The 23484-nt window shown below is 43.6% G+C and overlaps 1 protein-coding gene across 1 annotated transcript; it reads right to left on the reverse strand.

Annotated features, from left to right (window-relative positions):
• Nucleotides 1-17079: 17079 nt before the first annotated feature.
• HMGN2 (high mobility group nucleosomal binding domain 2) lies at nt 17080-22548 on the reverse strand. The gene is made up of 6 exons (XM_005302028.5): nt 21608-22548; nt 20278-20322; nt 19684-19713; nt 19292-19342; nt 18524-18619; nt 17080-17994 (listed from the first exon to the last, which is right to left on the reverse strand). The coding sequence occupies exons 1-6, from the start codon at nt 21620-21622 to the stop codon at nt 17959-17961; spliced, it is 273 nt and encodes a 90-aa protein (XP_005302085.1). The 5' UTR covers nt 21623-22548; the 3' UTR covers nt 17080-17958.
• Between the last annotated feature and the right edge of the window lie 936 nt (nt 22549-23484).

Below are 23484 nucleotides of genomic sequence, written 5' to 3' on the forward strand. Positions count from 1 at the left end.
ACTTAATAAAAAAGATTAGTAAAGGAAAGTGAACCCCAGGCAGGGTAAATCTCCAGTTTGAGACACATTGGTGGAATGGAACAGTGGAAACTTGGATAAGTGAACCAAGATGGTCTCAGTCTTGCAGTCCGCACCGTCACCCACTTCAACAGCTTGGGATCTGCCTTTGTGCGGGATGGGGATTGTATCGAGAAGAGTTGCAACAGGAATGCAGAACCAGAGTGTTTTCTGTGTGTGAGGATTGCTGATGGGGGATGTGCCCAGACCCAGTGGGCGTGACTGCACAGAAGCCCAGGGCAAAGAAGTATCTGTTCTGCCTGCATGTGTATCCGGTTGTGTAATGAAGTGAGCTACCTGTTCAGTGATCAGTTTGCAATTGCTCCATATCTGGGCTGGAATCCAATGCCTTAGGGAATAAATCATCCCACTGTTCCCTGCTCCGGTGCACACAGGCAGAGTGCGCACAAACCTGGTGCTGAGCATAAACAGTGTTTGGTAAGGAACTTGATGACGTTGGGGCTTTTTACCTTCAAGATCTGGGTCCAGGCAACCCCTGTTGTTAGCAGGGCATTATGTAAGCCAGATCTATTTCAGTGCGTCATAACAGAAGCATTCATGTCATGGCCCCTGCGAATTCTGCTGCACGTCTTGTCACTAACAACTTCAAATGAAGCATAGACTGAACAGGGACACTGGATTTACAGCTTATTACAACGATCTGTAACCCACTAACCCTGTCTTTTTGTGCTATGCCTGCAGAGGCATTAATGGGCCACTCTACCTTGAATAGTCCATTACAATATGTGCTAACTACTTATGCTAAACAATCTGTTCCACCTTGCATTTAGAGTACCTTTCCCAGACCTGAAGTGCTCTGTGTGGTTCAAAAGCTTGTCTCTCTCACCAACAAAAGTTGGTCCAATAAAAGATATTACTTCACCCATCTTGTCTCTATTTATTTTTCATTTAATTTTAACAGTTTATAAATTCACTGCAGTCTTGAAGACCTTCTAGGAGCCGAAATCCTAACACAGCTTTCAGGAAATGGTCTGTTTTGAAGTAGGCCATGTGGGATTGGCACATAGTTTAATTTTAATTGTAAGTGCCTGGGGGCAGAACTGCATTTTCTATTACACTTTGACTTTGCTTGGGGAAGAAGCTACTTTTCAGGAAGTCCAAAGCAGATTGGTGCATACACACACAAAAGTGGGTATATTTTCTGACAGACACTGAGTTTTAAATAGGCTTGGCAAAATTCCTTTTTATAAAATTTTCAATGAATAATATAAATGGTTATTTTTAAGCTTTTTAAAATACTTTTATTTATTTCAATTTTCACAGCTGTAGGAAATTAGGGGGGGTCAGACAATAGTTATTTAATGATGGTAGACATTGAGATTAAAAAAATTAAAGCTGTATAACCGTTAAAACACAAATTGTCAACATTACATGTCAAAATATACAAAGTAAATATCCTTAAATCAAACTCTAATAAGTTCTCAAGCAGCATTTTTCTTACTTTGCCTATCTATACATTTTGATTATTGATGGAAATATTTTTTCGTTGGTTTGTGTGTGTATGGTGAAATCAACATTTACTAATAAAAATCTAAGCCTTCCAAGTATCAGAAAACTTGATTCAATCAGAATGTAATGTGCCTTATGAACTGGGACAACATCCTAGATCCTGCAGTGCATTTATAGTGTGAAAGAAACTGGAGAGAAAGCAAACGCACACAAAATATTTGGGATGGGATGGTTGAGTAGAAAAGTGAGGGAACACAATAATAAATGGAGGAAGCTTGCAGTGAAGTGAGGTTTAGATAATGGGATTTATACTATAACCTCAATTTCATGATTTAGCAGTACTGACAAAATAATTTTACATTAATAAAAGTGGGATAATATTAGGCTTGCGGATACCAATTTAAATTTGGCTCTGAAATAAGGAATCCCCTGCTAATTGAGGACAGATAAGGATGATAAGGGTTCTCAGGTTGGACCCAGATCTCTAGGATACCTCTGATAGCAGCTGTAACAACTCTTCAAGAAGGTTGATCCAGTGCTTCAGGTTCTAGCTTAGGCCTTGGGAGACCAGGATTCAATTACTTACTCCACCACAGACTTCCTGTGTGAATTTACAAACCCGAACGAAGGTCTTGCACTTCCCTACTTCACATGTGTGTTGTGAGGATAAATTAAGTTTATGAGGTGCTCAGATCTTGTGGCAATGAGAGCCATATAAGTACCTTAGATAGAGAGACCACCAGGCTTTTAAGGGAGCCTCATGTTGCTTAAGTGACCAGTTGCATGATTCTGCTCTTTTCAGGCTGGAAGAACATCAGCACAATGGGGAATATTAGAGCATTCCAGAAAATTCCCTTTCTCCATCCTAAAAGAACACACACATTAGTTTTTGTTATTAAAATGGTTTGGAAACACCTGCTTGTTGACAGGCACAGACTATGTTACAGGTTGTCAGTGTCCCAGCTTGTGACACATAGAGTAGTTCCAAGTACAGTATTGATTTTATGTTTGCTGGTGGTGCCACCACATGGTGAAGTGGGGAATCGTCTCTTAATCATAATACGACCCTGACTCCTGTGGGACTGTCCTGAGCTTGCCAAACACAGTGCTACCTGGCAGTATGCTTCAAACCTGACTTGCAGGGATGCCCACACTTTTAGGGGTGAGTGGTGTTCATTGAGTCCCTATGGCCCATTCAATTCTGGGCCTCTGTGAAGAGGCTAAACAAGTGACAGGGATACTTGTGCATTAAGAACCAGGCTGAGACCCAACAAAATCATTTCACATAGGTCACTACAACAGCAAATACAATTTAAAAATCTTTGGTATTATCGCCACTTTAGAGAGGAAAAAATTGAGGTAGAGATTAAATTAATTGCTGAAGGACCCAAAGGCAGTTGGTGCTAGGGTTGGGTTTACAAGCCATGGGCTTAGCATCCTTATGCTTAGATCACATTCATCTGCACCAGCATTAAGTACCAAGAGATGCCATGTTTTTAGAATAATGGCCTCTCCTATATGCCTCTTACTGTCTGTATTAGTGGAACTAGACTAGCAATTCTTGCCTAGAGGTAACTGCTGTCTTGTCTCATCTGTGACCATTGTGCTGTATCCCTCTTGTACAAGAGGGGTACAGCACAGTGAAAATGACTAGAAGAATTTAGATCTGAAAACTGTTGCTCCAGGGAAAATTTCAGTTCAAAACCCAAAGATAAACTGAGTAAGATCAGTTGAATAATGGAAGATGCTGTAACAGTAGGTGATAAAATCATCATTTAGAAGGGGAAACCAGCCCTAAAGTCTAGTTTTGAAGGACTAGTCCAGATGGCGAAAAGTCTTCCTGAACTCCGACTTAGTAGAAGTTAGAGAAGGAAAAGACCTATTAGGTTACATTGATGCCATCCCCCAGCCATTGCAAGATTGTTTCTTATGCTGTTTTCTAGTGCTTTCTCCAGTCTAATTTTAAGCATCCAAAATAATAAGGTTTCTACTATTTCCCTTGGGGAGACTATTCCATTTGAATAGATCTCACCAACAGGAAGTTTTTTGTCCTATTCAGCCTAATTTTTCTTCCTTATTCCATCATGTTGCTCCCAGTTATACCACTTTTGAGCACCCTAGATAATTCCTCATAGCCAGAAGTCAATAAAAGACAGCATCAGGCTCTCTTACTACCTTGCCCCTCAGTTCAGGCAAGAGACCTTCCACACTCATACTTACTAAAGTTTTTTCCATATAGGCCCAGATCCACACAGGGGCTTAGGCACCCAAGTCTCAGTTTTAGGCACCACTGAGATCCACAAAACCCCTACTTGGCTGCTGCCTAACGCGCTAGGTGCCTAAATTCATTTGGAGCCTAAATTTCTGCTGTAAAAGTTCCATAGGCCCCTAAGTTTCTGCCTCTGGGCAAGTGCACTGCTGCCTCCCTCTAGGCATCTGGTCACTTAAGCCCTAGTGCAGGGTAGTCAACAGGCAGATTGTGGGCCAAATCTGAACCGCCAGAGGCTTTTGACTGGACTGTGAAACTGCTGGGGGGCTGTGGGCAGTTAGTTCTGGGGTGGGGGAGGTCTAGTGCAAGTAGAGGAGTGACTGGCTGTGTCCTGGCGGGCTTGGGGGAGCTGCTGCCCGAGGCTGATTTATAATGAGGGGGCGGGGGAGGGAAAAGTGTCCCCTCCTGTCCTCCCTAAATGGAACCATGCTGGGTGCACTGGGGCCTCAACCCCTGCTGGGCAAGCCGGGCAGGACTCCATTTAGGGAGGGCAGGACACTTATCCCCCCACGAGTTGAGTCACCCTCAGGTGCCTGCCGTGGCTCCTGCTATGAGCCCCATGGGGGTGGGGCTCCATTTAGGGAGGGTGGGGAGGCACCTGCCACCCTGAGTTATGTGTCAGCCCTGGGCACCAGCTCCCCAAAACCCACCACCATGCAGCCAGTCACTCCTCTACCTACATTAGCTGCCCCCACCCTCACTTACTCTCCAGAGTTTCATGGTCCGGTCAAAAGCCTCTGGCAGTCTGGATTTGGCCCATGGTTTGCCTACTGACTACTCCTGCAATAGGCCCTGGGTATATTACACAGCATTTTAGGTGTTTGTTGAACAGGGGCACTTGCGGTGTGAAAAATGTTTCTCTGCAGTCCGGACCTTGACTGTACCTTGATCAAGAAATTTGGACCTTGAGAAAAAATAATTGACTATCTCTGCCCTAGTGCGATCCACAAACCAGGTGAAGATAGGCATTTCTTCACCTACATTTCTGTCTTATAGGCATGCTCAGAGCACATCTAACTCCACACAAAACAGTGACCACTGGACTATAGGATATTCTGATGTAGGTCTCCCTCAGTCTCTCTGTTGAAGCCATTCCACTTTAACTCTTATTAAATATTAAATTATTAAATATTAATTGCACCAAGAGAGAATCACTTTATAGTCCAGTGGTGAGAGCACTCAGCTCCTTGCCAGGCAGAGGGGGAAATTGAACTGTCGCGGTAAGTATCAATGAGGCAATGCAAGTGCCAGTTAATGCAACCTAACTCTGTGGGGCAGGACTATCCACCCCTAGAGGCAGGAGCCGGTACATCTTTTGGACAGTTCAATTCTCCTCCTTTCTGCCACCAATGCAGCCACCACATATAGGGGGACTACCTGTGCTATATCTGAAGGGGAGTTATTTGGTTGCCCAAGTAATGCATTCTGAATCTGTACAGAATGCTTTGTCCTGTATTTCATCAAATATTTGTATATTGTGATACTGTACAACTGAAACATTACAAAAGATGCTGGCCCTTTAAAAATAAACCGTCCCATATTTTTCATGCAGTAGTCAGTTTCCTTTAAACATAGGTGGTCCCTAATGTAATGTCTACCCCCCTTATTCCATATAACATATAAAACTGGTGATTCAAGAGCCCATGGCATTTTGCATGATTAACTTTAACAGCAGTCCTAGACAAATCCAAATGAGGGTAAATGCATTCTGTTTAACTACGTTCCACTGCATTCTCAATTCAGTATAGTATTCTGAACTTCTGCCTTAAACTGGCATATGCCACCCAGAGCTGGCTGCAATTCCACAGTAGCCAAAGTGATTTTTGTATGTGTTATTTGTAAAGTGTTTTGGGATCTTTGAGGGGGGAAAAGATATTATAAATATGATTTCCCTAGTATAAACTTTTTTGGAGAAAATGCATTAAAGACTATTTAAACATGTAGAGTGGACTGCTTATTGGTTTTTCATTTTCCATTAACTTTCTTCAATTATTAGCATATCACATGGCATACATCCCTGTGCAAAGCACTCAATGGATATAGCTGTGTTTTGATAGAGATCAAGCCAGTAGAAAACTATAGGAAAACCAGGAAAAAAATCGCAGACAATTTTCCTGATGTTTTGCAGGGACTTTGTTTTATAGTGTTACAACAGATGGGGACAGTCACTCACAAATGTCACACTGCTAATCATACCAGGAGATCCACAAATTGATGTCCAGTAGCCTTCTGACAAAGTTAATTGCGTTAATCGGTAACATCTAACAGGAGCACCATGTGAAGGTTTTCATCTTAGGTTCAGAAGAAGCTCTTTCTAAACATCCAAGAAAGACCCTCAACTTCACCGCTATCATCGCCATATACTATACAAGAAATAAACAAGGAACTTATGACCACTAAAAGTGGTAAAGCTGCTAGAAAGGATGACATTTGTCTTGAATTCCTCAAGAATTTGGGAACAAACGGACAAGCATGGTTGAGAGACCTATTTACTGCTATACATTCAATGGGAAAGATCCCCAAAAGCTGGTATGAGGTGAGAAGTCATTATACTCTTCAAATGATAATACCAGCTATTGCCCAATAGCACTCCTTTCACTGTCCGATCTCAACCATATCTTTGAGGTTATCCTGCTGAAGGGCTGGTTTCAGACCAGGCCATAGTTGCTGTGACCAGGTTCTCACAATTACTATTCATATTGAGACTGGCTTCCAGGGGAATCTAAAAACCACCACAGCACTGATACATTTATCTGCCACTTACAATATGGTATGGAGATATGGGGTACTGCTCAAGGCATTTATGGGCATCTAGTGCTGTAGCACTATGCAACTTCTGGCCACAATGTAGTGCAACAGGAGATACCGCACTCTTCTGAATGGGCAGGTCATCAAAAAACACACTCTTGGTGACAGTCTACATCAAGGATCCATGCTAACTCCTTTACTGTTCAACATCAACTTTAGTAACTGACCTGCCACAATTTTGCATAAGTTTGTTTATGCAGATAACATCGCTCTTGCGGAACCAGGCAAAAGTCTCATCACCCTCTCCACTGATCTCAAGATAATGGCACAATATTTCAATACTGGAAGCTCCATCCCAACAGCCTTTCACCTAAACAACAAAGCCATCTAGAAACACTTAATGTCACCCTTTGCAGTCAGCAGGTCTGAAATGAGTCCTATCCAAAGAACTTGGGCAGAAGAGATTGACTTTTAAAGCCCATCTGGAAAAGATATGTGAAAAGGTAAAAGCAAGAACGAGCTATGTCTGAAAACTCCTGGGGTGCTGATGTGCACACACTTCAAACGGCAACTCTAGCATTGGTATACTCCACTGCTGAATACTGCACACCAGTCTGGGTGGGCAGCTCATGTGCCAAATCTCTAGCTTAATGCCATGATGAGTATTGTAACTGGAACATTAAAATCAACGCCGGCACAAGGTTGCCCATTCTGGCACATGTACCCCCACCAAAATCCAGAGACACACATGCAGTTTGTGAGTACAGTTGAACCGTGGCCAACCTTAACTTGCCAATTCATGAGGACCTCCAGAACATTCCAAAGACACCTGAAATCTCATAAACCTTTCTGGAATTGGGCTAAAATTATTAAAATGTCCTCATTCAATCCTTGCATAATGAAAAGTTTCAGAGTAGCAGCCGTGTTAGTCTGTATCCGCAAAAAGAAGAACAGGAGGACTTGTGGCACCTTAGAGACTAACAAATTTATTAGAGCATAAGCTTTCGTGGACTACAGCCCACTTCTTCGGATGCATCCGAAGAAGTGGGCTGTAGTCCACGAAAGCTTATGCTCTAATAAATTTGTTAGTCTCTAAGGTGCCACAAGTCCTCCTGTTCTTCTTTTTGCTCATTCAATCCTGAGGCAATCTGTGGGGCAGGCTGCTGTGATGAAGACAGCTGGCTGCTAGCCATTACTACCAGACAGCTGGCTGTTCTGGCACCACAGCGGCCTCTGATGGACAAAAGGCAGAACTGCAGCACTTCATGTGTAGAATGTATTTTTTGTGGGGGGAAAAATTCAGCTCCGGACATGAATTCTCTGTGTGTGCAGTGGTGCAGAATTCTCCCAGTAGTAAAGACCAGTCACAGTTTTATGGACCACACTGTAAAGCAGTGTCTGCTTGCCAGCAGCATCTCAAACTTACATCAAGCCACTCCCAAAGCTACCCACTGGCTCTCTAATCTGAACTTATTTGAACATTGCTTTTTTCACCTCTCTTGCCATATGAAAGAAGTCACTGACATTTTGGATCACAGTTATATCTATCTATATCGATCACACAGCTGTAATGCTAATTGTTCAAGATTTCAGAAGCAGGTACAGATCTGTCGCATCTTACCCTGGGGTTACGTTCCGCAGTCTGCGCGTAAAGCGAAAATCGCGTATAGTCAAAATTACATTGAGTGTAATGGCGGGCGGAATCGCCCGCAACACAGGTATGGTATTAAAATTGTTATTTTTCTCTTTTTTTTTTTTTTTGCCGACCGCATAAAGCTGAAATTGCACATGTTAAATGCGCATAAGATGCGACAGATCTGTACTTGCAAACAAAAATCAACTCAGCAGCTAGAAGCCATTCTAAATATCATTAACAAAAATTAACAAGAAAGCTTGAAGATAGAACACAAGCCCAAAGTTTTTGCAAGGAGTCTTCTACACTTTTTTTTCTTAAACCACACTCTCCACTCCATTATCCAAGTCATTAACGAAAATATTAATACCAGACCCAGGACTCACCCTCTAAGTTTTCCTAGTTTGACAGCAAAGCAGTAACTACTCTTTGAGTATGATCTTTCAACCACTGGTACACCTACCTTTAGTAATTTAACCCATATCACATTTCCCCAGTTTGCTTATGAGAATGTCAAGTGGGACTGTGTCAAAAGCCTTAGTAAAAATCAAGATAGATCACATCTACTACTTCACCTCATCCACTACAACAGTAACCCTGTTAATGAAGAAAATTAGATTGGTATGCCAAGATTTGTTCTTGAGAAATTCATGCCTTGCTATTCCTTATAAATCTATTATCCTCCAGGTGCATCAAAACCATTAATTTACCTGAAGAGAGAGAGTTAGGGTTTCTTGAAAGAGAGCCTCAACATTCATGTTACATTTTTATTTGGTAATTATTCTTTTATTTCAGGGGTTCTTAAGCTTTTCCATAGCATGGAGAACTTTCTAATATAGAGACTGTCTCAAGGATCAACTCCTGTCTTTTATGATTGTGTGGACTACCTTCCCTTCCTTCCCGTTTGCAATCATATGTGGCAATCACAATTATTTACATGGAACCATAGGAAATGATTTAATGCATTTTTAGCTTGTAATGAATTTTAGCAGTTGGAAAAAAGGTAGGGTACTTATTTCAATCACCAAGAATCCATGGATCATTGTGGGAACTTCTGAACTTTTATTATTCAATTTACAAAAATGATTAACTGGACAACCTCTAAGCACACAGACTTTAATAAAAAAACACATGAATAATATCTTAGTAAACAGATTTCCATCCCCAATTAAGTTAACATCCTTTATGCCAGGAATGGGCAAACTTTTTGGCCTGAAGGCTGCATCTGGGTATGGAAATTGTATGGCGGGCTATGAATGCCCAGTGGGGGAGGGGGACTCTATGGGCTGTAGCATGGGGGGGCTCTATAAGAGATGTTACCGAGGTGGGAGAAGGAACTCATGGAGTGTGGTGGTGGTGGGGGGGGGGGGTTTGCAGGGGGGATACCGGGGACTCCTAAGGGCCTGAGGCAGTGACACCAAGGCGGCCGTACCAGGCACTGCCATGGGCAGAGGCACCTTAGCTGGGACGGGTGTGGCCCCTGGGTAGTTTCGAGGCTCTCAAGGGTGGGTCCATGGGAGACTGGGAGGGCATTGGGCACACTGCTGCATGGGGGGTTCTGATCCCAGAAACAGCATGGTGAAGTCGCGCCTGTGCAGCATGACTCTACGTGCCAGAAGATGCTGCTCATCAAGAGAATTGGGAGTCGGGGGCTGAGGAGCGCCGGGCAGGTGGAGTGGGGCAAGCCCCCAACCCCACTCCCCAGTGGGAGCTCAAAATCCGGATAAAAATGTCTGACGGGCCTGAAGCGGCCCACAGGCCGTAGTTTGCTCACCCCTGCTGTATGCAGTCCAATTCCCCTGTATGAATATCTGAGCTTTACACCAAGACCCAACTGTAATGGGGAAAAGGAATTCCAATGTCAAGGACCCTCCACTAAGAATGCCCTAGTATCCAGAGCGCAGATGTTCAAATCTCCCAGCTATCTCAATTCCTGCAACACCATTAAGTGGGGAAGAAAGACAGTCAGGCTCTCAGATAGCGAGGATGTGGATCATTTAGGAAATTATAACAACTACTCACTAGCACTCAGTAAGAAGGACGACAGGGCAGAGAAGACTCCTAATCTCCTTCCAATCTAGGCAGTGACAAAGTACAAGGAATAAACAGCAAGCAAAGTCTAACCTGCAATGAAGGGGAACACAAAAATAAGAGCTTTGCAGCTGGAATCCATTTGAGTATCTGGTCCCTTCCAAATTCAGTCATGCTAAGGGGACCTAGTTATGCATTTGGCCTGACACAGATATAGTAAAGCGGCATTGTCTTGCAGTACAGCTGGGACCCAATTGGGTATGTCTACATAGCAAAAAAACCAAAACCACACAGCAGGAGGTCTCACAGCCCTGGCCTACAAACTTGGGTTCACACTAGGGTGCTACAAATAGCCTGTGTAAACATTCAGGCTGGGGCTCAAGCCCAGGGAGAGGGGTAGGGGCTCTGAGTCGCTGCCGTGGGCTTTCCCCCCCCCCCCCGCTGTGTAGACATACCCATGGAGTCTGCCACCACAGTTAAATTTGCAATGTATTAATATTTAAGTTATCAAAATTAAACTTTTATATTAGCCACCAATTAAAAGGGATTAGAGAAATCACTTTCCTGCTTGTCTAGAGCAGAGGTTCCCAAACTTTTCTTACTACAGACCCCCTTCCAGATCTACCAGCTGCTGCGTACTCCAACCCTTCTCATCACTGATATTTTGTGTGCTTAATAGAACCTATATTTAGCCATCCATCCATATTTCACTGTTATGTACAGATACAGTTATAGTGCGATATATACAACCAAAATAACCCTCCTAAGTTCTGAGCTCAATTAGACTGGACAGTTGCTGGGCAACTGAACTGGTGATTGGAGGTGAGAGCTTGGTACATCAGTGTCTGTGTATTTGTGTTCTCACTGGTACATCTTAAATAAACTATCATATTTTATCAAATTCCTAGAGCTTTAAAGCCTATTAGGAAAATGCAATAAAATAAGTAAAATCCACCATTACACAATTTCTTCCACATACCCCTCACAGTTTGGGAACTCCTGGTCTAGAGGAAACATTCTACAAGATAAGGTAGACATAGCAGAAGTATACCTGTTTACATACTTTTTATATTGGAAAAGGCTATATAGTACACTGTCAAAGGTGTAAGTGTTGTTTAAGGAGCAAATACTTAGGCTTCATAGTTTTACCCTCATTTCTTTTTACGGAGATATAGCAACTCTGACCATGAAGAAATATCAGTTTTCCTCAGAAGGCCTAAGAAGTATTATGCACCTGGCTTAGCATTTGAGTAGACAGACATTACATTGAAAAAAGTCCCTTCTGCACTCAGAGCATCTGTGACTGGTTCTACTGAAAGCCTGCTCCAACTCTCCTTTGCTGGAAGGGAAAGTATAACAGGCTTTTATCAAAGGAGGAAGAGGCATTTCTACAAATATTTCAGGCTCTTTCTGTATTTTCTAGCATGTATCCCAGTTAATATTTATAACAGCTCCAGTAAAATGAGAGCTAGCTGTTATGGTAAAACTAACCTAAAAAACAGTAAAGACGTAGACTAGACCCAAATCAGAATTGGACAGCATGAACTGGATAGTGTGTGAATGTGAAATTCTATTTTGCTCATAGATCGTATAGTAAAAAAGAACAGGGAATGTAATACATTGGCAAACTGCAGTTCATTATTTGAGTGCTACCTAAAGCACATGGATGCATTTCTCTTACCATACACTATGTATAGCTGGTGTATACGGCCTTGTCTTTCCTTTTATTACTTAGACTATACAATTTTGTTAAATATATAGTAACAATGAGCAGTAACAGTTGACTAGAAGTAATTCACCCCTGCACTTTTCTAGTCCAAGTGACATCAAAAGGTAATACACCAGGTAGTTTGACTCCTACATCTCTCTCTCTCAACACTAAATGCCTGAGATAATAAAGTTGCTATACCTTTCAAAAAAAGTAAGGATTTCAAATAAAATATTAAGCTAGAATTTTCCTCTGGCCCTCCTAAAACACACAATCTCTGTAGATGCACCTTCTTGAGGCAGGAATCTTCCGTATAACGTCACTGCTCAAATATGACTATACAATATAACAGTACACAAACACGCCTCAGGAAAGTTTACAAAACACTGACTTTGCTCCACTAAAGTTACTGATGCAGACAGTAACTGAACGGAATACTAAGGGAAGACTAGGTTTAAGCTGACTTGGAGCACTTTAACTAATTAAGCGGCACAATGCAAACAAACCCTTGTCTGATTTTAACCTTTTAAAATGCTACATTTACAATAACCACAGGAATTGTTAAGGGGACAGAGAGGCAGATATACCACTTAAAATTACATACATTCATTGTTTAAAAGATTTAAACTAGGGCTGTCAAGCGATTAAAAAAATTAATCGCAATTAATCGCACTGTTAAACAATAATAGATTGCCATTTATTTAAATATTTTTGGATGTTTTCTACATTTTCAAATATATTGATTTCAATTATAGTACAGAAAACAAAGTATACAGTGCTCACTTTATATTTATTTTTATTACAAATATTTGCACTGTAAAAAACAAAAGAAATAGTATTTTTCAATTCACCTAAAACAAGTACTGTAGTGCAATCTCCTTATCATGAAAGTTGAACTTACAAATGTAGAATTATGTACAAAAATAAAAATATAAAACTTTAGAGACTACAAGTCCATTCAGTCCTATTTCTCGTTCAGCCAATCACTCAAACAAGTTTGTTTACATTTGCAGGAGATAATGCTGCCTGCTTCTTGTTCACAATGTCACCTGAAAGTGAGAACAGGTGTTTGCATGGCACTTTTGTAGCCAGCGTCACAAGGTATTTACATGCCAGATGCGCTAAAGATTAATATGTCCCTTCATGCTTCAACCACCATTCCAGAGGACATGCGTTCATGCTGATGACAGGTTCTACTAGATAACAATCCAAAGCAGAGCAGACCAATGAATGTTTATTTTCATCATCTGATTCAGATACTACCAGCAGGTTTTCTTTTTTGGTTTGAGTTCTGTAGTTTCCACATCAGAGTGTTGCTCTTTTAAGACTTCTGAAAGCATGCTCCATACCTCATCCATCTCAGATTTCGGAAGGCACTTCAGATTCATATATCTTGGGTCAAGTGCTATAGTTATCTTTAGAAATCTCACATTGGTACCTTCTTTGCATTTTGTCAAATCTGGAACAAAAGTGTTCTTAAAATGAACATGTGCTGAGTCATCATCTGAGACATGAAATATATGGCAGAATGTGGGTAAAATAGAGCCAGAGACACAATTCTCCCGCAAGGAGTTCAGTCAGAAATTTAATTAATGCATTATTTTTTTAACGAGCGCCATCAGCATGGAAGCATGTGCTCTGGAATGGTGGCCAAAGCATTAAGGGGCATACAAATGTTTAGCATATCTGGCCTGTAAATACCTTGCAATGCTGGCTACAAAAGTGTCATGCGAACGCCTGTTCTTACTTTCTGGTGACATTGTAAATAAGAAGTGGGCAGCATTATCTCCCATAAATGTAAACAAACTTATTTGTCTTAGCAATTGTCTGAACGAGAAGTAGGACTTAGAAGACTTGTAGGATCTAAAGTTTTGCATTGTTTTATTTGAGTGCAGTTATGTAACAAAAAAATAATCTACACTTGTAAATTGCACTTTCACAATAGATTGCACTACAGTACATATGAGATGAATTGAAAAATACTATTTTATCATTTTTACAGTGCAAATATTTGTAATAAAAATATAGTGAGCAGTGTACACTTTGTATTTTGTGTTGTAATTGAAACCAATATTTGTAGATATTGTAGAAAAACATCCAGAAACATGTAATAAGTGTCAATTGGAATTCTACTGATTAACAGAGCGATTAAAACTGCAATTAATTTTTTTAAGTTAATCAAGTGAGTTAACTGCAATTAATCGACAACCCTAATTTAAAGTTGAATGTATTCTTTAAGTGTGACTCTATTTGAGAAATGACTAAACAGAAGTGACACTTTCTTACTCAACAAATCTGCTTTCTGTGCATATTCAGTTCCTAACTTGGCAAAGTAAGCTTTTGATCTAGTTATCTCTGCAGCCAACAAAATTCAGCTGACAAGTCTTTTGCGGAGCCCATTACAACATGCTAGTAGTGTTTTCACTGTAAAAATCTAGGTTAAAATATTAGTTCGCCCTATTCTAATTCAAGCACTCATTGTATGTTAGACCATGACATTGAGGGGAACTGTTAGTTTAGTATGTTCTTAGAGGCCCAAAAATGCAGCCTGAAGCCACGTGACCAAAAAAAACCCTGTAGTGGAACTACCCCCTCTATGTACCAGTCCAGAATGCAACCTGGGGCCAGATATGACCCAAACAACCATGCAGTGGAGCTAGCAGATGTATTTGTACTGTAAGGACAAGGTGACTAAATACAGCTTTTGTTTTGTGAACAGACTACCCTATGAGAGTATATATGAGGGCTGTCAAGCAATTAATTGCAATTGAGCACATGATTACAAAAATTAATCACACTGTTAAACAATAGAATACCATTTATTTTAAATACTTTTGGATGTTTACTACATTTTCAAATATATTAATTTCAATTACAACACAAAATACAAAGTGTACAGTGCTCACTATACACCTCTACCCCAATATAACACGGTCCTCCGGAGCCAAAAAAATCTTACTACGCTATAGGTGAGAGTGTTATATTGAACTTGCTTTGGCCCCCCTGCTCCTTGTCCCCTGACTACCTCCTCCAGAGACCCCTCTCCCTAATCACCACCCCCTACCCAATCCCCCTGCTCCATCCCCTATCCACACCCCCTCACAGGCACTCACCGGCAGCAGTGGGAAACGGAGCAGCCTGGCCCCAGCCCGCTCCACTCCGCCAGCTCCCTGCCACGGCGCTCCACTTCCTGTGGCCGGTGAGTGTGGGGAGGTTGGGGAAATGACGCCCCCCGTACTCACCTGCAGTGGGAAACAGAGCACCACGGCAGGGAGCTGGCGGAGTAGAGAGGCTGGGCTGCCCCGCTTCCGGTGAGTGCAGGAAGGTTGGGGAAAGGATGCCCCCCATACTAACCTGCGGCAGGAAGCGGAGCACCGTGGCCCCAGCCCACTCCGCTTTCCTTGCCTAGGCCCCAGCCATGGCGCTGAGGAGGGGGACAGGATTGGGGAAAAGTCCCACACTGACTGGCAGTGGCGGAAGCAGAGGAGCCTGGCCCCAGCCCGCTCCACTCTGACAGCTCCCAGCCACAGCGCTCTGCTTCCTGCCCCAGGTGAGTACGGGGGGCGTCCTTTCCCCATCCTCCCCGCACTCACTGGTGGCGGACACACTGAGCCGCCGGAGTGCTGCTTTACCATGACCTGTGTGAACCTGTGTTATATCAGGCTGGAGGTGTATTTATTACAAATATTCACTGTAAAAAAAATTATTTTTCAATTCACCTCATACAAGTACTGTAGTGCAATCTCTTTATCATGAAAGTTGAACTTACAAATATAGAATTATGTACCCAAAAATTGCATTCAAAAATAAAATGTAAAATTTTCAAGCCTACAAGTACACTCTGTCCTACTTTTTGGTCAGCCAATCACTCAGACAAACAAAGTTAGTTACAACTTCCAGGAGATAATGGTGCCTGCTTGTTTACAATGTAACCTGAAAGTGAGAACATTCGCATGGCACTGTTGTAGCTGGTGTTGCAAGAGCTTTGTGCCAGATGTGCTAAAGATTCATGTCCCTTCATGCTTCTTCCACCACCATTCCAGAGGACATGCTTCCATGCTGGTGATGGGTACTGCTTGATAACAATCCAAAGCAGTGTGGATTGATGCATGTTTGTTTTCATCATCTGTCAGATGCCACGAGCAGGCTGATTTTCTTTTTTGGTGGCTTAGGTTCTATAGTTTCCGCATCAGAGAGTATTGCTCTTTTAAGACTTCTAAAAGTATGCTCCACACCTCATCCCTCTCAGATTTTGGAAGGCACTTCAGATTCATAGATGTTGGGTCAAGGGCTGTAGCTATTTTTAGAAATCCCACGGTGGTACCTTCTTTGCATTTTGTCAAATCTGCTGTGAAAGTGTTCTTAAAATGAACACCATGTACTGAGTCATCATCTGAGACTGCTATAACATGAAATATATGGCAGAACACGGGTAAAATAGAGCCAGAGACATACAATTTTCCCATAAGGAGTTCAGTTAAAAATTTAATTAACACTTTTTTTAACTAGTGTCATCAGCATGGAAGCATGTGCTCTGGAATGGTGGCCAAAGCATGAAGGGGACATGAATGTTAAGCATATCTGGCATGTAAATACCTTGCAATGCTGGCTATAAAAGTGTCATGCGAATGCCTGTTCTCACCTTCTGGTGACAAATAAGCAGGCAGCAGTATCTCCTGTCAATGTAAACAAACTTGTCTGTCTTAGCAAGTGGCAGAAGCAGTAGTAGGACCTGTAGGCTTACACGGTTTTGTTTTTGAGTGCAGCTATGTAACCAAAATAGTCTGCATTTGTAAGTTAGACTTTCACAAAAAAGAGATTTCTCTTCAGTACTTGTTTGAGGTGAATTGAAAGATACTATTTCTTTTATAGTTTCACATATTTGTAATAAAAATAATATAAAGTGAGCACTGTGCATTTCATATTCTGTGTTGTAATTGAAATTAATATTGAAAACGTAGAATAATTTTAAATTGGTATTCTATTGTTATAAGTGCAATTGCACTTAATTTTTTTAATCATGATTAATTGGAGTTATCACATGAGTTAACTGTAATTGACAGCCCTAACAGATTGATTGACATGTATCACTTTCCCACCTTCGACATGGCAACATGTCTGAAGGAGAAAGGCCAGAGAAAGCAGAAAAAGTATTAAGAACAGTCCAAGCCAAACCGTATCCAGCTTTATTAAAGGTACTTTTCATAAACAATCATGGTAATTCAGGCAGGACATGGGCTACAATCTGCAACATTTTACAACAACTTCAAACTCCCCTCCCTCCATGGACTATCAAAACGTAAAAGTTACTATATAAAACCATTGAAGAATCTTCATTTCATACTTGGACAGGGAAAAGTTTAGAGTGAGGGTGGACACTTTCACATTTAGCATGTTGTTTAACAACTTTTCACAAGCCTACCCTGACTTTTAGAGGAAAACAAAATTAAAACTGCAGAGTTTTTAATTTGAAGATCCACAATATAAAAGAGGAAATGTAGCTCCTTTTAGAGCCTGCACATCCCAATTTTGACACTGAAGTCTGGATTGCCTGACAGTGACAATGCATTAGATTTTAGAGTGATAAGTCCCAAAATAGCTTTTGCCATATTTAAAGGAGTGATAAGCTATATGCAAATGACTACGGGAATGAGAAAACAGAGGGCATTACAAACCAGTTTTAAAATTGGCAAGCAGGCATGTTGGGACCTTCAATGTTCACTCCAATGCATTTCACAAACCTAAACTTATATGCAGCATCAGGGAATCCCTCCTCTTCATATCCAGGAAGAGCCCTCTCCTAATAAAACAAAAAAACCAAGGGGACATACTTTTTTTTTTTTTAAAACTGGGTTCTGAGAAAGAGACATTTTTGCCCCTGTTGCTCCCCAAAAAACACAACAACGAAGCATTCTGTGTGCTAACAACATAGCTTAAAAAAAAAGTAAAACAAAATTCTGCATTGTTATAAAACTTGATAAAAAATAGTATTTCAAACTGTACAGTCACCAGAAGTACACAGTTATCAAAAATTCACACAATTCACTTGGCATCACCAGCACCTTCAGCTTTCTGTGCCTGAAAGAAAAAGGAGAACTAGTCAGTGCACTGTGCAGATTTACACTCACTTCTCACTTTGCACAAAGCAATACATAACAGAATCTGGGAAAAAACAAATTATAGCCCCCCCCAACCATTGAGGATCTCAAAAAACTGTGCTTTGTTACAGTTATCAGCTCACAATATTCATCAAGTGGCATGGAGAATTAGAGGAGCCTTAGAAGCGAGCCTGAAGTTATTTTAATGCTATTGGTGCATAGAAAAGTAACAGTGCATGACGTAAGTGACAATTTAGCGCTGCTGCTTTCAACTAGCACCAAACAAACAACTTTCGTTTTAAGTACACATCATTTGAGAATGGTTGGAACAAACCAGCCCAGAGCAAACCCTTAAATGTAAGTGTGTACATGGATTATGCCATAAACAAGTAGTCTAATAAAATCAAGTATCAATACCTCTTTTTACAGCACAGGCCTAGACCTGCCTTTACCTAATAACATGGAAAACCTCCGAGTTCATTAAAGTAACTGAGGCTACTAGACTATACCTGGTCTGTTTTGGCATCTCCATTTTCTGCAGGGTTGTTTCCATCCTTGCCAGCATCAGCTTTCCCCTTCTTTCCCTTGGGTAATTTTTCACCCTTCTGCCAAGTGGTGGGAAGATATTAATATTGTTAGAAGTACAAGCACCTTCTCAATACCCGACTATGTACCTGCAAAAGCCCCATAACTGGCATGATGGCGAAACTGTACACTATTTGGAATTTAGATGCAAGTAGGGGAATAGAGCAGTGGTTCTCAAACCTTTGTACTGGTGACCCCTTTCACATAGCAAGCCTCTGAGTGCGACCCCCCCTAAAATATAGTTAAAAGTGTTTTTAATTTATAACACCATTATAAATGGAGGCAAAGTGGGGTTTGGGGGTGGAGGCTGACAGCCCATGACCCCTCAGGTAATAACCTGGCAACCCCCTGAGAGGTCCCAACCCCCAGTTTGAGAACCCCTGGAATAGAGTAACACACACAAGCATTTAGTTTTCAGAGAACTAAATGTACAGCTTTAATGAGAGTACTGCCTTAAAGTACTTGATCAGATCTCACACAAATATTCTAAGTAATGAAAGTGACATCAACCCTTCCAAGGATATTTAAGTAGACAAGCAATGTTTTTATTTAATGCATTGACATCGGAGCATTTAAGCCATGATTACCTGTTACCACCAGGCCATGTCTCAAACTAAATAGACCACAAATATACTTTGCATAGGACATTCATGATATTTTACATTAATTCGCTTCCCATGGTATCAACTTACCTTTGGAGCTACCTTTTTAGGTTTAGGCTCTGGCTTCGGAGGAGCAGGTTTCTAGAAGTGAGAAAAACAACTGAAGTGTAGAACCCACAAAATGACAAGCACTTTAAACTCTTGCATTTTTTTCCGATGCCTTGCTTTACAGCAAAAGAAACTTCGGCTGTTTGCCCATGTGGGTGTGTTTCTGTCTCAGCTACCACCCCATTCCTCTAACTTGTAATATAGCACAATAGTCACAACAGGCAACCTTCTCCCAAGTGACCTACTAATGAGCATTCTAGAATAACACCTGATGTTACCTCCAGCAGATCTTCTGTGTTTAATATTCAAGACCAATATTTTAAAAAGAAGTGTTTATCATGCAACATATGTCATCCCAATAAGAAAATACTTACAGCAGATAACCTCGCTGATCTCCGTTGTGGCTATCAAAAAGAAAAAAGGAAGAAAACAAATTAATGTAACTATCAGAATAGCTGAAAAGTATAAATTAATTATCTAATTTAAAGACCTCAAAATAAGTTTGATTCAAGAGTGTAAAAGAGATTAACACTAGAACATTTGACCTGCTTTCTTCACACTACCATGATGAACAGAACACATTGCTTAGATCAGTGGTTCTCAAACTTCTGTACTTTTACACAACAAGCCTTAGTGCGACCCCCTCCCCTCCTTATAAATTAACACATTTCCTGCTTGAGGTGAAGTGGGGTTTGGAGTGGAGGCTAACAGCTTGCAACCGCCCCATGTAATAACCTCACTACCCCAGTTTGAGAGCCCCTGGCTTAGATGATGGGCAATATGGGGATACAACTATTAGCTAGGTTGACAAAGGCTAAGATTAAAAGACTTACAATCAAAGTCTTTCAAAGGTTAGTATAAATGAAGAATGATTTGCTCCTTACAATTCACCAAGATGAAATCAAAACTGTAATTTTGAAATTCAAACATTTAATGTATAAACTTCCTCAGAAGATAAATCTTCTTACCTCATCCTTAACTTTGGCCTTATCGCCCTTGGAATCTCCTTCAGCCTACAATGAAAAGTACTAGTTACACCAAGAAATTAACAGTACTGAACTAAAAGGGCTGAATGAAAGATAAAACTATCGGTCCCAAGACACTGTGTTAGGATGCAATTTTTGTCTGTTAGGTTCAGGTAGTTAGATCAAGCAAATACATTTATTTGAACTCTCACTAGGAGGCGGAAAAATATGGCCTGAACTATACTTACTGTTTCACCTGAGAGTCAAGTCCCAGGAGTGCTCCCCATCCTCTCTCAAGCTTGTATGTTTCACTTATTCCACCTAGCTATTGGATTGTTAGCCCTATACACTGTGTGGTGTGGCTACATGCTATTTAAGATCAATGTTGACACCTGGCATCCCTAGACTCGCTAAACCGAGCTGGAACAGCAGTAATTGCCATGCCATAAGAAATTTGGGCAGAGATGAGAGAGCCGCACAATGCGCCTGGACTCAGTGGCAGCACATCTCCTAGATTCTGCAGAGAGGTGGTACCTCACTTGCCCCTGAGTGTAATGGGAGCCTCACTATTATAAAGGAGAACTTAAAAGCACTCACTGACTCCCTCCCTCCACTCTACCCGCTAGAGTTGAGGGAAGGGGATGTATACGGGTGACTGCCCTCTCCTCATCCGCCTCCAGGTTAGGCGGCTACCCCCCCCCCCGGAGGTGGCGAATTATCTCCCCTAGGCTCAGCGCCTGGGCTGCCCCAAGGAGACGCTACTCCCACTGAAGGAACCAACCAGAGCCCTGGTTTTGGCGGCAACTCGGCCCCAGTACCAGAGCGCGGCCGCTTCCCGCCCTTTCCCGCGCGCTCTCGCCTACTTGAGGGAGGGGGCGAGCCCGCACATCCTCCTCCCCCCCCCGGCGCGCTCCCTAGCTCCGCGCGGGCACGTGCATCCAGCCGCCCTCCCGCCAAAACCAACCGGATCGAGCCGGCTCCACTCGGCCGCCCATTAATCCGACCAGGCCCAGCCGCCACCCTGTTCATTCGAGCTCCCGCTCCCCCCTTCCCCGACTCAGGCTGCTTCGGCCAAGGCCATTAACCGCGCGCGACGGGTAACGGTCACGAAGTGACTCGCGCTGCCCCGCCCCTCCCCCGCGACCGTTGGGGCCTCTCCCGCGCGCCGCCTCACAACCGTTACCGCCCCAAAGGGGGGGAGGGGAGAATGAGCGGTTAGTCCCGCCCCCCTCAGCAACGGCGGGGTGGGGGGAGGGAGAGCAATTTGGGCCTAGGGCCTTAGCCTCGCAAACGGGAGCGGGTGAAGTGGCTGTCCTTCGGCCGCGCCACGTACCTTTCTCTTGGGCATGTCTCCGGGCGGTGCGTGAGGAGCTCGGCTGGGCGGAGTGAGAGGGTCTCGCTAGGGCCGGGCGGTGTGGGCAGGGGAGGCTCGCGTAGATCGGCCGGTAGGGCAGGCGTTGGCGTTAGGTTCCCTGGTCTCTCTCCCGACCCCACTAATTTGAATCGGGTGTTTATAAAGTTTTATATAGAGCCGGACGCGGCCCAACCGGTTCCAGCCGGATCCCCACCGCCCCGCCCGCCCATTGGCCAGCACGGGTCACGTGGGGGAAGGGCCAAACTGGGCGGGGGAGGAGATAGCGAAAAGAGGAGGTGGCGCGCGCAGCTCTGCCCTCTTCTCCCGTCCCCGCCATGCCAACGCTCGCGCTGCGCCCGCCTCGCGCCTCCCAGCTGCTCCGTGCAAACCGGCTGCTACAGCCCCCCTTCTCCCCGCCGAGCAAGCCGGGGCCTGGCTGTTCACACCCCCAAGGCACCTAGGAGGGAGGGGGGCTGCAAAACCCGCTTTCTGCCCCAATGGCGGACAGCGCGTAGCTAATACCTGTCAAATATCCGGGGGGGGGGGAGAAGCTTCACTATTCCCGCCCTCCAAATCAGGGGTGGGGGGAGAGGAGTGGGCTGTACATAATTATAGTGGGGGGGGGGCGCTGTGCATCGCCCCACGCCGGTGTAAGGAGGCTCCCGCAGGGCACTAGGGGGTAAGATGGAGGGTAGAGCTAAGGCAGACTAAGGCGATCGCACCCTGGGGGAAAGGAGAGACCCCTGCGAACCTGCCAGGGCCCAGCCCGGGGGCTGCGGGAATCCTCCCCCAGCTGGAGCCGAGAGGGTGCAGACAGGCCCCTGCAACAGCTGCGGGCGGGCGGATCGCGGCCACTGGGCCCAGCGGCCTCCCTCCGCCTAGGCTTGGCGCTGCCGCCGGCGGGGAGGCAGGTGGGAAGGAGCTCCGCGCGGGCGGGCAGCCTCCCCTGCACCGCACATACAAGGTGCGGGCTTTACTACCTCGAGCCAGCCCCCCCACGCCCCCGCCTCGTTGTCTGCTGGGGGCTAGTGGGCAGGTTAAGGAGCTGTCCCTTCAGCACCCGCCGGCCCTCCTAGCGTATCCCCCCACACCAGGCACAATCGTGCATGCCGGCGGGACCACCCTGAGGACGTGGAGACTCCATGCCCCAGCCCCCGCTGCTCCTCTAGACCCGCCAGCCCCCAGCAAGCCACGTGCGACGGGGGGTTGCTAGCGCCTCGCCCGGGGAACAAAGCTCCGCTCGCGGAGGAGCGCCCAGCCAGCCAAAGCCCACGCGCACAAAGGCAGAGCGCGCGCCCCAGGTTCACACCACACCCGCAGGGATCGCTCCTGAGTTTTAAACGCCCACCCAGCCCAGGCTTCAAGGGGAAAATGAATCTAAGAAGTTATTTTTTTGAATTGCACAATGAAATCACTCAAAAGGGCAACTAAAACGTTGAGAGAGAAATAGCCAAGTCAATGACCAGAGGAAGGAGCAGGCCTTAATCAATGAAGGACAGGGATTTAGTTAAAGCAACAGGGTGGAACTGGGTGCTTTAAGACATGCTTTTGGCAATAGGGAAACAGATCAACACTAGGCTGATAACAGAAACTGATTCGAAGCTTCTCTACACGGAGGATAGAACAAATCGCCGCCGCCCTCAACCTGTAAAAATTCCAGGTTTTCCAACAGAAATAGGGGAACTAATCTTATAGTGTTTGAAAAGCCCAGAAAAATTAGATTAGGGACTATTAAACAACTCAAAAAAGGTGAAAGACTGAGTACTGGTAACCATTATGGATTGTAAATGACTTGTAGAGTCTGCCCCTTTCCCCAGGAAGACAGTTAGAGAAAGAGACCCCCTAGTCTATTTCTC

This window comes from Chrysemys picta, chromosome 23 (assembly GCF_011386835.1).
Source record: "Chrysemys picta bellii isolate R12L10 chromosome 23, ASM1138683v2, whole genome shotgun sequence".
In the NCBI taxonomy this organism is placed as follows: Eukaryota; Metazoa; Chordata; order Testudines; family Emydidae; genus Chrysemys; species Chrysemys picta.

Bases quoted from the DNA above. Each gene is read 5' to 3' on its own strand.
- HMGN2 (XM_005302028.5), bottom strand. The intron at 18,620-19,291 runs GTAAGTTGATAC...ACCACTTGGCAG, and splicing joins CTAAAAAGGTAGCTCCAAAG to AAGGGTGAAAAATTACCCAA. The intron at 17,995-18,523 runs GTATAGTCTAGT...TTTTTCTTTCAG, and splicing joins GAGATGCCAAAACAGACCAG to GCACAGAAAGCTGAAGGTGC.